Source organism: Symphalangus syndactylus, chromosome 8 (genome assembly GCF_028878055.3).
Source record: "Symphalangus syndactylus isolate Jambi chromosome 8, NHGRI_mSymSyn1-v2.1_pri, whole genome shotgun sequence".
NCBI classification, from domain to species: domain Eukaryota; kingdom Metazoa; phylum Chordata; class Mammalia; order Primates; family Hylobatidae; genus Symphalangus; species Symphalangus syndactylus.
In genome coordinates, this window is record NC_072430.2 from 94,639,865 (window position 1) to 94,653,751 (window position 13,887).

Here is a 13,887-nt window from a genome sequence, read left to right on the forward strand (position 1 = left end):
TGTGCCTGTAGTCCCAGCTACTGGGCAGGCTGAGGCGGGAGGATCACTTGAACCCAGGAGGCAGAGGTTGCAGTGAGCCGAGATCATGCCACTAAATTCCAGCCTGGGCAACAGAGCAAGACCATGTCTCAAAAAAAAAAAAAAAAAAAAAATTAAGGTGGGCTGGGGAACTAATAATAATAAAGAAATTCCCAGATGTAGCAGTGCTGTTATTCAAGGCCCCAGTGGTTCAGCATCGTGAGATTCCCAGCTCTATAAAGATAATAGAAATTTTCACTCAATATAGAAATAGCTTCCTATCACTCAAGAAAAACACATTACTGAGAAAGCAAAGGGGTCTCAAAAAAAGTATCATGAAAACTTAATACTCAGCTAAGGCTACATATAGTAATAAATAAAATCAGGAACTCCAGAAAAAGATACATTTTAGAGCCAGTTTACATAATGAAGAAACATAGTTTAAATTAGAACCTATCATAATGTGAATTAATTTTGATCAATTTTTCATGTCTGTAAGATCATGATTTCCCTTTTTTACTCATTTTCACATAGTATGCCTACCTTCGGAATGAATCTTTTCACCAACAGCAAGACAAAGACTAATGTCATTAGAACACCTAGCACAGTTCCCGAGGAGTAATAGAAAGTAGGGCTTCTGTCAAGATAAGCAGATAAAAGCCATTTAAATGCCAAACAGCACTTTGAGTATGAAAAACATGTTTAACCTGGCAACATCAGTCATAAATAATACTAAGAACAAAAAACTCAGATGGCAGCTCTCATTACATCCTATACTCTTAAAAAAAAAAATGGGTACTTGAAATTTATGGTAAGTTGCTTGCCACTAACTCAAAACAGAATGAGTTATTTTTCATATTCAGGATCTGATCGGACAATAATTACTGAACACCTATCATGTAGCAGGCACTTGTCCAGGTTTTAGAAAGGAGAAAATTAAGGCACCAAAAAGTTAAAAAAATCTTCCCTAAGTCAGTATCTGCCCACTGGAGGATTAAGGATTATAGCCCAGCTTCTCAGAGTCCAGGCTTTATTCTTCATGCTATGTATGCATCATCTGGTTTATAAAGTTCATGGATGACATTAAACACACTTGGTAATACTATAAGGAAAAGCTTCAAAATGAACAATGTTAAGAATAGCTGACGAGTGTTGGGTACTAACCTAGAATCCACAAGCTAAGAAGTAAAATATGGGAAAAAAGATTTCTTTCTCATGAGAGAACTCCAAGAAGCAAAACATCAGAATAATATGTTTCTCAGATGAGAACATGTCAGTAATAAAAACGAAAATGATAATGTTTCTCTAAGAGTCAGTTATTTGCTATATTCAGCCTTCTGTATCATGGTCATAAATCTAGTAGGTGGCTCTAATGTAATAGAGCAAGGTGTGTGGACCAGAAAACCAGGGAACAAATCTCCAGCCCTGATAAGAACTAGTAGTGTGATGAAGGATGTTGCTTTTCTCATCTATAAAATGAGAACAATAATACAGAGCTTGCATAGTTATCAAGATCTAATAAAATACGTTAATATATAAAATATGTGAAAGCACTTTGTAACATATACATATCACACTATACAAATAACTGTTACTGTTTTCAAAGGCCTTTCCAATACCATCTTTAGACCTATTGTTTGCAAAACCTGAAGTAAGAATTACAAATGCACAATAGTGTGAAAATACTTAGCATGTGGTAAAAAATGATCTAAACCCCTTTACATTCACAAAGTTAAAAATATAAAAAGGAGTACTTACTGACTCAGGGTCTTTGCATAAAAGGAAAGAAAAACTCCTGCCACAAACACAAGGAAGAGTTTGAAATCCATGACTGGAGTAAAAAAGACACACAAACACATAACAAAGATTTTTTATCAATGTAGTGTTGGTAAAAGAAGAAAAAAGTCAATTTATTGAAAAGTTACTCCAGAAAAACTGAATCCAGAAAGTCAAGTATAATAAAATCGGACTTACTATTTCGATTCACATGTATCATATAGTTAAATATCTTCTTGACAGGCTCCACAGAGAAGCACACAGTCTCCCTGTATGGATTGATGATTATGGTTATTTCGTTAGATTCCTTTGGTATCCAAAAGTTATGAATCACACATTTGATAAAAGATAGAATGTTTTCTGGATATTGGCAATCATGTCTTTCTGTGATATATACAATTCTGAACAGGCCTGGACTGGTAATTTTCACCTGTAAAACAAGAACAAACAAATCCATAAACAGAATAACTTCTCTTTGTTGTTTTGGAGACAGAGTCTCTCTCTGTTGCCCAGAATGGAGTGCAGTGGCAGGATCTCCGCTCACTGCAACCTGTGCCTCCAGGGCTCAGGTGACCCTCCCACCTTAGCCTGCCAAGTAGCTGGGACCACAGGCACATGCCAACTGCCCATCTAATTTTTGTATTTTTTGTAGAGATGAGGTTTCGCCATGTTGCCCAGGCTGGTCTCAAACTCCTGGGCTCAAGCTATTTGCCTGCTTCAGCCTCCCAAACTGCTGAGATTATAGGCATGAGCCACTGCGTCCAGCCAAAACTTCTTAAAAGCTTCTTAAAAACATGAGCAGAGGAGTAAAGATAACTCAAAGTCAGCTGAAAAAAGAATACTCAAACGCGCAGGGTAGTGTTCTATGTTCTGATCCCAGAGGTGGACTCAACAGATCTGTATTTAGTCCAAACACACACTGAATTGAAAGTGAATGCTTCTCCCCCCAAGCTGTGGCTGATTTCAGTCCCTCTTCTAGCAAGTTATTGTGGCCAAGAGACATTAAAAAGGATAAGAAGAATGTACAGGCATACCCATTTTATTGTTTTACTTCACTGTGCTTTGCAGATAGTGCATTTCTTACAAATGGAAGGTTTGTGGCAACTCTGTGTTGGGCAAGTCTACTGGCACCATTTTTTCAACAGCACGTGCTCACTTCATGTCTTTGTGTCAGCATGTTTTAGCAATAAAGTATTTCTTAAATTAAGGTATGTAGGGTTTTTTTAAAGATATAATGCCATTGCACCCTTAATAGACTAACAGTATAGTATAAACATAACTTTTATAGGTACTAGGAAACCAAAAAATTTGTATGACTTGCTTTATGGGGTATTTGCTTTATTGCAGTGTTCTGGAACCAAACCCACAGTCACATTATCTCTGAAGTATGCCTGTAATCAGTGGCAAACTATATGAGTAGGCATAGTTTGAAAATAGGATTTATATCTACACCATTTTCTACTATGATTAAGAAAAAGCACTTCCTTTCTCTGGATCAGCTGAGCATCTGTAATTCAGGCTTCTCTCACCATGCCTGCTGAAGGACCAGATCCCAACCTCAGGTCCTATTCACATCATACAACAAAGCACTAGCTACAAGCCGATGGCGACAACCCAATGGTCATTAAATGACAATTTCGCTGCTGCCTTTGTCTGTCCTTCTCTCTATTCCTCTTCTTTTTCTAAGAGTAGGGCAACCCTGAAAAGGGGAGTAAGAGCACCAGCTTTGAATCTCAGGCATCAGGTAATATCACACTATCTATCTACCAACCCCCACATTTCTCTGACTTTGGCTTCTGGCTCACTGTGGCTCTCTCTTCAATACTACTTCCTGTCATTCTTCTTAGGCATTTCAGTATATACAATATACACACCAATCCTTCCAGTATCCTGGCCTCTCAGTTCCTGGGACTCCTTTCCTCTTATGCTCTTGTCCTCCCTACCTCAGCTCATCACTCCATGGCTATACCCTGGACCTTGTCAGTACCAGACTGCAGCCCCTCCATACGTTGTGTTTCATTCATCTCACTGTGTGACCACCATCTCCTATCTTTCCAGTGTACCCATCTAGTGCCCCAATCCCACCAAGGATCTGAACATCCTTCTCCTGCTCCTTACCCTCCTAATATCCTCAATCTCTTTTTAGCCACCTAAACCCCATGATCAATTATTATACACCATTCCCTGGCACATACCCTTGACTCCTTTGCACCCCTCTTGCTTTGTCATGCTCACTTGCAAAATCCAACTCTCCACCATTCTACTCCTGCATTTGCATCACCAGTGTGCTAGAGAAATGCACACTGGTCTCACTTCAAATCCATGACTGTGAACTTAAGAGAGGGACATGAAAGTTGCAGTCATTCATACCACATATTACTATTCATTCATTCTTCTACCCTCTGCAACAAAGGATTTCACAACTTCTTCCTCAATACTCAACACCTCCTCCCCATCCTCTTCTCTGCTGTTGATCCTTCCTACTTCACTGAAAATGGAAGAAATCAGAAGTGAATGTCCACCAGCTCCTATCTGCAAAGCCACCTACCTGTCAGCACCTGCAGGCACATGCTCTGCTTCCTGCCTGTGGGGAGGAAATTTCTTCCACAGAGGAAATTTACAAGCTCCATAAAGGTAAGTCCCGACTTGGGCACAGGATGCTATCCACGTTTGCCTACTCAAGGACATCCCAGCAGCACTTCTTCCCTCTCTACAAGATCATTTCTCTCAGCATACAACATTTAAAAAAGAAGAAACATTCTTCTGTGGACTCCACTTTTCCTTCCAGCTACCACCCATTTCTTTGCTTCCTGTTGCAATAAAATTCCTTAAAAAAGCTGCCTGTGCCTGCCATCTCTAGTTCCTCTCCTTCCATTCTCCCTTTAATCCACTTCAATCAAGAATTCATTCCCAAAAGGCTGCCCTGACAAGTTCACTGGTGCTTCCATGTTGCTAACTCAAATGCCCAATTAATTCTCAGTCATCTTATTTGACCTGTCAACAGCACTTGGCACTGCTGATTATTCCCTTCTCCTTATTATGCTTCTCCCCAGGGCTTCCAGGACATCTTCATTGTCGCTCCTTTTGTTTCTCCTCTGCTCACTCCTTTTTTCTCCCTGAACTCTTAATATAAGACTGACCCAGGCTTAGCCATTGGTTCTCTTCTCTTCTCCATCTAAATTCATTCAGTTTCATGGCTTTAGGCACCATCTATATAAATATGCATCGCTAATTACTTTGCAAAAAAAGACACAGGAAGGATATACCAGAAACTACTTAAACTGATTGTCTACAAGGGTTGGATAGGAATTAATAGAGGGAGGAGGGAAAGTGACACTTCTCTGAAAATACCTTTGTATAGAGTTTTAACTTTTAAGCCATATTAATGATGTAGATACTCATAAATAATGATAATAACACAAACATAAAGATGGAAACAACAGACAACTGGGGACTTCAAAAGGTGGTTGGGAGGGAGAGGGGCAAGGGTTGAAAATCTACTGATTGGGTACTATGGTCACTATCTGGGGGATGGGTTCAGTAGAGCCCAAACCCTAGCATTACACAATATATCCATATGACAAACCTGCACATGTACCCCCAAATCTAAAAAATTAAAAATTAAAAAGGTTTTTTAAAAAGTAAAAAACAAAATCTCATTTAAAAAACCCACTATGATCTTTTCTGAGAATAAAAAGGTGAACAAAACTTGTAAACCAAAAATAAAATTCTAACACCCCCAACCCCACCAACCATCTGAATGAAACCCTCTTCTCGGCCAGGGCACTCCAAAGTTAACCTGAAAAATTGGTTCAGGCTATGCCAGGAAGCAGGGGTCGGACATGCTTCATTATGCCCTCCTCCCTTTTGGAATTCAGGAAAAACCAACCAGCATTTAATATCAATACAGACCTTAATTCTGATAAGAAGCATTTATAATCTATTCTCTCTAAAGCCTGCTACCTGGAGGCTTCATCTCCATGATAAAACTTTGGTCTCCACAATTACTTATGATAACCCAGACATTCCTTCCTATTCTCTTTCAACCAATTGCCAATCAGAAAATTTTAAAATCTACCTATAACCTGGAACACTGCACCCCTCTCTGCTTCAAGTTGTCCCGCCTTTCTGGACCTAACTAATGTATACCTTAAATGTATTTGATTAATGTCTCATGTCTCCCTAAAATGTGTAAAACCAAGCTGTGCCCTGACCACCTTGGGCACATGTTCTCAGAATCTGAGGGATGTGTCACAGGCCATTGGTCACTCATATTTGGCTCAGAATAAATCTCTTCAAATATTTTATAGAGTGACTTTTTGTCAACAAACTAAAAAAAAAAAAAAAAAAGATAATAAAACTGACCAGGATGGGGGAAAACCCTGAAATTGAAACAAATAAAAACAAACTATATTTTGAATGAATAATATAACCATACTGAAGGGGGAGTGGATTGGGATGAATTAACCTAAAATACACAACCTCAGAAAAAGATTTTTAAAAAACACTATAAATAAATATTGAACTCCTGTTGCTAGGGTTTTTTTTGTAATGGTATGACTTAGCAATTCTGAAACTACTTTTAGTGTATTCTGGCATTAGGCAAATAAATAAATATATTTGAGGATAATGGGAACCAAGTTTCTCATTATCAGAGAAGGGAATTACAAATACGAAAACTGGAAAACTAGCATGAACCCTGTGGTATTGGAGATCTCAGAACTCGTGGTTTCTAATAGGTAGATATAGATGTATGTGCAGGTCTGTGGGTGTGTATGTGTGTGTACACACATGACGATATGCCAGTAGCAATGAACATACCTAATGTTGACTGTTCTTTGGAAAAAAAATGTATGATTCCAGAGCTGAGTCTATGAAATTACACAAGCCTAGAACATCTTGTTTGTTAGAAAGTAAAGTAGTGCTCAAAAATGCTAGGCACATGGCAGAAGGACACAGGAGCTAGTCTGAAGGGGCTCTGACTGGCTAAATCTAGGACAATTTGAGTATCAGAATAAATAATGAGTAATGGATTGTAGTTTCCTGAAATAATTGGCAATTTGTGAGACTATATGGATATAAATAAATAAATGAGAGGAGGAAAATCTCTTCCTTATAGTAGAATGCCAATGAATGTAAATGGAATAATGGTGCCAGGTGCAGTGGCTTGCACCTGTAATCCCAGCATTCTGGGAGGCTGAGGCAGGCAGATTGCTTGAGTCCAGGAGTTCAGTAGACTCATGGGCAACATGGCAAAACCCCATCTCTACTAAAAATACTAAAAAAAAAAAAAAAAAAAAAATAGCCAGGTGTGGCAGTGCACACCTTTCAAGTAGTCCCAGCTACTTGAAAGGCTGAAGTGGGAGAATCACCTGAGCCCAGGAGGTTGAGGCTGCAGTGAACCAAGATCGCAGCAATGCACTTCAGCTTGGGCAACTGGAGTGAGTCCCGGTCTCAAAAAAAACAACGCATATAGAAAATCAACATTTGATACATATCATCATGATTATTGATTCAGTAAAGCATCATCAATGAATGATAAACTAAGGGAAGAAAGTTTGATGAGGAAGAGGTTATCTACACAGTCTCAAATCATCACCTCAAAATATTCATTAAAGGGAAGAAAATAGTAATTTTAGTGGAAGAACCTGACAAACACTACCTTAACCATGTGATCAAAGTGGTGCATATTATCAGCAATAGTATCAATTGACATCAAATGCTTGCTGATACAATGTTCCAGCTATTCTCTCAGCCTAGAACACCCTTCCCCCCAATACCTTCTTGGTTAACTCACTCCACTGAAATCTTTCTCAAATGTTACCTTCTCAACGAGAACTACCCTGGCCAACTTGCTCCCACTTCTCTCATCCCACTGATATTACTCTACATTTTCTTTTTTCATAGTACTTACTAGTTTTACCATTTTCATCTTATTATATTTATTGTTTACTATTCCCCACCCTAGATAATGTAAATATCCACAATGGCAGGGACCTATTTTGTTCACTGATGTATCCTACGAGTCTAGAAATAGTTCCTGGCACTTACAAGATAGGCACTCAATAAATATTTGTTAAATGCTGAATGAAGGAAAGTACTAGGCAATTAAGAGCAACTGCTATCTTGGCCATATTTGAGATAAGTGGTTATTCCAGAATTTCTATTTGGAGGGGCTTTGGATAGCAATTTTGGAAAGTAGGAGGAACATGTTGTCTTAAGACTGCCTGAACAGCAGGCAGGCTGTATACATTTAGATAGTATATTCATTGGGAGTGGCTTGGGAGGGGCTGAGGGAGAGTATGAAGGAGTTAGTGCCCTTTTCTCACACTGCTCACCCATTGAACCACTGTGTGTGATCCTCAAGTCAGCTTTCATAGTGATACACAGATCTGTGTCATACCAAAAATACTTTCTATTCCTGAAATGGTACATTTCCTGTCCCTAGGACATGGTAATTCTCTGTCCCTAAGACATGATTTAAAAGTAGGCCCTTACCTGCATAGTTGACCATATGTATTTCCACTCCACTTGGGAATTTTGATTGTAGCAGTAACAGTCTGACTCAGGCGTTCTAATTAAATCTTTTTCCTTCAAAGCTTTACACCTACGAACTAAGAGATGGAAAAGGGAATACATTTTCTAACTGTTTAATTGCCAAGAATCTTTTTTAAAAAAAAGTTTGCAGGGAGGTAACAGTAGCAGTTTTAACGTTCTATGGCCAAGAAATTCTCCTATATGATAATTATAGTCCTTCAGTCTTTCCAACCAAGGAGGAGACAGACAGAAAATACTATAGCCCAAGTGTCAATATTTATGACATTGGAGGGCACTATAAGAGCACAGAGAACAAGTACTTCTTCAGTTCTGAAGCAGAAGCCAGAATTATGGGCACCTTCTCAGAAAAGACAAAAATATGAGTAAAGGGCTGAAGGGCAAGGTAAAGGCAATAAGACAGAAGTTAGGAGGTGGGAGTGGGGGTGGGCAGGACCAGCAAGTGTGTACAGAATCATGAAGATGAGACAAATTATGGAATTAATTCAGTTTAGAGATATTGGATTCTTATATTGGTGAGGGAGCATGGATGGAAGGTATAGGGATACAAGAAGACATTTGAACACCTGTAGCTGGAGTGGTAAACTATAGCTACTACTATACCATGTGGACTCCATCTTGAAAGCAGAGCATTGGAGGATTTTCGGTAAGCATCAGTCTCAGCAAGAAACTACTGACACTCAAAAGGATTTAACTGAAAATAGTTCAGTAAAGATATGGTGGACAGGGTTAAGGCACTAACAATAAGGCACTATGAAGTTCCCAGGCACCAACAACAGCAGGAAGCTTTTAGCAGCCCAAGTACCAAAATGGCAAGGAGGATCCCATGTTACTGGAGTCATTGGAACTGGGAGGACAGTAGTCTAAAGGAATGCAGTCACTGCCAGGAGTCCCGTGGAATGCAGGGTGAAGGTATGGGTACCTTGACCTGTCTCTCCTGCTGTCCCCTCAGTGCCCTGAATCAGCCAAACCCGACAGGAAGACAGAGGGCAACGAAGCCCATATAATGCATTCCATAGAAGTTAGCTTCCAGGCACTAAGCGGGGAAGAGAAGGGCTGAGAATAGATCTACAGCAACAAACAGGGAATACCAGCTCAATAAGGAAGTGACAGAAACACATTTGTATTTCAGAAAGAATATTCTGTAAGTAGTGTGCAATATTAAAGAACAAAACTGAAAGCAGAAGAACCACTAAGGAGGCCACTGAAGCAATCTAAACAAGAAATGGACTAACAGAGGCAGGAGAAATAACAGATTAGGAAATTAAATCAACAGGCTTTACAGATTCATTTTATCAAGGAAAACAAGAAGAGATGATGTAAAGGTTTCTGGTAAGCGGAGAGATAGTGAGGCCCTTTACTCAGATAAGAAATACTAGAGAAAAAGCAAGTTTGTACAGGGAAGTGGGGGTGAGTTCAATTTCGGATATACTGAGTTTTCACTGGTGGGATTCTGTGAAGACGGACAGATCTTCACATCTCCATCAAGGAGAAATTTGGCTGGAGACAGATGTAGATACCTAAATATATATGTATGTTATATATAATATATAATACAACTCAACATAACTGAGAGAAAGACAAATATATATTAACCCTCTGTGTAACAGAGGGTTAATGTAAAATGTCACAAGAAAACTAGATAGTAATGATGTTCATTTTCTTCTGTGGTCGTTGCTGTATTTGGATTTTAAATGAAGTGGAATGAAAGTCATAAGTTCTTCTGGATTCAAGATAGAGTGTCACCTCCACATCTGTCCAACAGGGAACAGGAACAAGGAACACTTATGGGTACACAAAGAAATGGGCTTTACGTCCAACCCCTGACACCTTTAAGGAAAGTGTGGTCAGCTGTTCCTCCTGAAAAACCTGAAATGAAGCTAGAACAACTTGCTACACCGAAGTTGGGGAAAGACTGAGTAACCAGTAACAACTAGTAAACAATCACATCCATGTAGGGAATAATACTGAATATGCTCACACAAGTCCCTGGTCCTGGCCTGAAATATCCTTAGCATTAAGTTGGAGAAAAGTGAAGATAGACTTGGGGAAAGGATCCTGGGAATGCTTGCCATCTCCCAAAACACAACTCCATAAAAGGGAGGGTTCTCCGGTGGCCACACAAAGCAGCAAAATTACACAAGGACCCAGTGTATTCAACTGTGACAGTCAAATCAGTCATCTTTACTCTTCACATTATGATGAAATGCATATGTTTCTAAATATATCAAGAAATTTGCAGAGTTTGAGAGTCCAAGATGCAAATACAAGAATCCAGGTGAAAAGCCAGGAAAAACCACAAGAAGGAACCTCTAGAGCAAAGGTCCGCAACCCTGGGGCCAAGGACCAATACCAGTCCATGGTCTGTTAGGAACAGGGCTGCAGGAGGTGAGCGGTGCGCGAGGTGAGTGATCATTACCACCTGAGCTCCACCTCCTGTCAGATCAGCAGTGGCATTAGATTATCATAGAAGCGTGAACCCTACTGTGAACTGAGCATGCTAGGGATCTAGGTTGCATGCTTGTTATGATAATCTAACTAATGCCTGATGATCTGAGGTGGAACAGTTTCATCCCAAAACCACCCCCAACCCCACTCCTATCCTGTGGAAAAACTGTCTTCCACAAAACTGGTCCCTGTTGCTAAAAGGTTGAAGACCACTGTTCTACAGGCTCTCTCTTAAATACAGGATACTAAAAATGAAAAATGTGCTCCTGCATGGTGTGTCCATGCACAAGAGCCAAAAGAATTCACAACCAAGGCTATGAACACACAAAGCAACCAATGCTGAGGCACATTTTTGGATATATCTGAGATGCAAATAACTTCTGGCCAAAGGCAGCATAGGGGGAAGTGCAGTCCCAGGGATATCAAAGGGCTGACAGCTACCTATAGAAAAGATGAATGTCAAGGAATGTAGTATATAACCTGGAAGATCCTGAGCAACTGCAATGAGAATACATGAGAACACATTAAATGCTCCCAGCTAGTGAGCAGCAGAGGTGTGGGATCAGGTCTCTGGATTCACTTTGCCATGTTCTGCCTTTGCACAGCCTCGTCGGGGGGGTCTCTGAGCATGGCTAGAGCTGATAACTTTATATTGGGAGTCCTCAAATAAAAGTGATTCCTACCCATCGTTGGAAAGGGAGTGCATTCCAGCAGGGCGGGTGAAGAGCATGAAGTCTCAAGTACACAGACCCAGCAGCCCAAACTATAAGAAAGAATGTTTACTTCCAGACAGGTCTTTCATCACCACCCATGTGCTCAATGCTAGAGGGACATTTCTTGTGGGTGCCTCCAAGGGCCCCTCACTGCAATTCTTCTCCTAGTGAGTGCTGCTACTTCAAGGGCTAAATCAGCTCCCATAGAACAGTTCCCTTTTGTTAATGGTCTGAGGAAATAGCCTTTTGGTGGGGCCTGAGTTTTGCAATCAAATGCTCTCTTCAAATAAGGTTCTTTCCACTTGATCCTAAGACTGTCTCCTAAATCATTCCAAACCTGGAGCTCTTAAGAGCAAGATGATGCAATTTAAGTATAGTGTATACTGCAGTTTCAACATAGGAGTAAATGCTTCTCTCTTACCCAAGGTACATTCCTCTTGCACTAGGATGACTGTAATAGCCTTCTATCTAGCTAGTCTCCCTGCTTCCAGAATTGCCCCCGCAGCCACCACGTTTTCCCCTACAACCTACTCTTCAATTAGCAAACAGATCTTTTTAAAAACATGAATCGGGCCCGGGTACAGTGGCTCATGCCTGTAATTTCGCTTGAACCTGGGAGGCGAGGTTGCAGTGAGCTGAGATCGCACCACTGCACTCCAGCCTGGGCAACAGAGTGAGACTCTGTCTCAAAAAAAAAAAAAAGGCAAAAACAAAAATAAAAACAAACAAAAACATGAATGGGAACCCATCATTTACCTGCTTAAAATCCTCCAATGGCTTCCCTTTACACCATTAATAAAATCCCCCTCCCTTCCAGGGACCTGAGTGCCTCTATGACCTTCCCTCCTCCACCTTCCCTCCCAGCCCACTGCTCCAGCCACACCTGGCCCTCCTGTCCTCAAGATGCCAGCCAGCCCCCACGTAAAGTTTCCTCAGTCTGCAACCTTCTTCTCCCAGATCTTGGCAGAGCTCATCCCTTCCAATCACTGATGTACTCTATCAAATGCTACCTTCTCAGAAAGGCCTTCTTTGACCCCACTATCTAAACAAACACACCCCAACCACTTCCACCTGCTTTATTCTTTCTTCATAATACATATATATTTATTAGCTTATACTCTGTCTCTCCATGAAGTCAGGGACATTGCATATTTATTACTGTAACCCCCAGAACTTAAATATTTATCTTTTGTGTGTAGCTTGTGGTTCGAGAGGACTAGTGGGTTATTTGGGCATGTGTGGCCTACCAATGGAAGTCCAGCCAATCTTTGTAAAAGCCTGGCCAGGGCTAGTCAGCACCATAAAAGGAGGTGCACTCTGGCCCTCCCTTGAAACCACCTGACATAGTAGGATGCCCTTGCCAGCCTGTGCCACTGCCATCCCATCTACAGAACCGACAAAGCATGAGGGCCAGTCTGGAAGCCACAGGCTGCACTTCCTTCCCCCTTGCCCTACCCCATGGTCAATATATCCATAGCTAGAGGGTTGAGTACTGTAACCCTTAACATCCTCTGGGCTGGGGACCATCTTCTTGCCCCTCACTGGATAGAGGAGGTCAGAAAGAATAGGTGGCATTAAGCTTCTTTTGTTTGACTCATATATGATACATCAGTGTATTCTGTGTAAGGGATCTGCCAGTTAGAGGAAAATAACTTGTTCTGCATTTCCCCTCAGTCTTCAACCAGATTAAGAACAGCATAGAAGGAAGGAGGTTGTCCTGACTGTTCATACCTATAGACACGCTAGTAAAAGCATGTTGCAAACAGTGTTTTCCCTCGAATTCTCCAGAGTGGCCTCTGGCTTTTGAGGTGAAGCTGATGTGGAATTTACACAATCCATGAGATTCCACAAAGTGTCAGTGCTTCATGGTGTCCTCTGGCTGCCCTTTTTTCTTATCACCTCTCTCCCAAGGTGAATGAGTCTTAAACAACCCACACAGGAATTCCTAAATATCCAACGGACCAGAAATTCAGCCATAAGAAGCCACAAGCCTAGCTTCAAGTCAGTTCATTAAGCCCTGGGCTATTTGGACTAGGCAAAAGACAGTGATTGTCACAAGACTGTTATCACAGCTGGCCCTCCGCCTTCCTAGAGAGAACATATCTTCTAATCTTAGATTGATTATAAAGGCTGCATCTTTCTTAGGTCTCTCCTCCCTTCAGCAATCTTCTTCTAGAGCCATTTCACTGCTCAGTTTCAATCATGTCCAATGGAAATAGGAAACAGAGCCAGTTTGACTGCTTATTTGAACTCTATGGCTGATTATGCCCTGACACTGAAGGCTATGAAGCTGCCTGCATGTCTGTGGGTTTCATTTATTAATGAGGCCCCAGTTATTGCTGGTTAATTCTACTAGGATAGAACCTCCTGGTAGCAG

At 40.8% G+C, this 13,887-nt stretch overlaps 1 protein-coding gene across 7 annotated transcripts in view; it reads right to left on the reverse strand.

The window, feature by feature from the left end:
• Positions 1–13,887, reverse strand: part of NEMP2 (nuclear envelope integral membrane protein 2) — a 91,268-nt gene that overhangs the window by 72,762 nt on the left and 4,619 nt on the right. For all 7 annotated transcript variants that reach the window (XR_010122188.1, XR_008659606.2, XM_055290044.2 and 4 more), the window contains exons 2-5: positions 8,293–8,408; positions 1,993–2,224; positions 1,777–1,849; positions 562–655 (exon numbers count right to left, since the gene is read on the reverse strand). Coding sequence is in view for 5 of the 7 variants with exons in the window: in XM_055290044.2 (XP_055146019.1) it covers positions 562–655; positions 1,777–1,849; positions 1,993–2,224; positions 8,293–8,408 (515 nt within the window). In the remaining 2 variants the exon portion in view is untranslated. The remainder of the gene's footprint in view (positions 1–561; positions 656–1,776; positions 1,850–1,992; positions 2,225–8,292; positions 8,409–13,887) is intronic.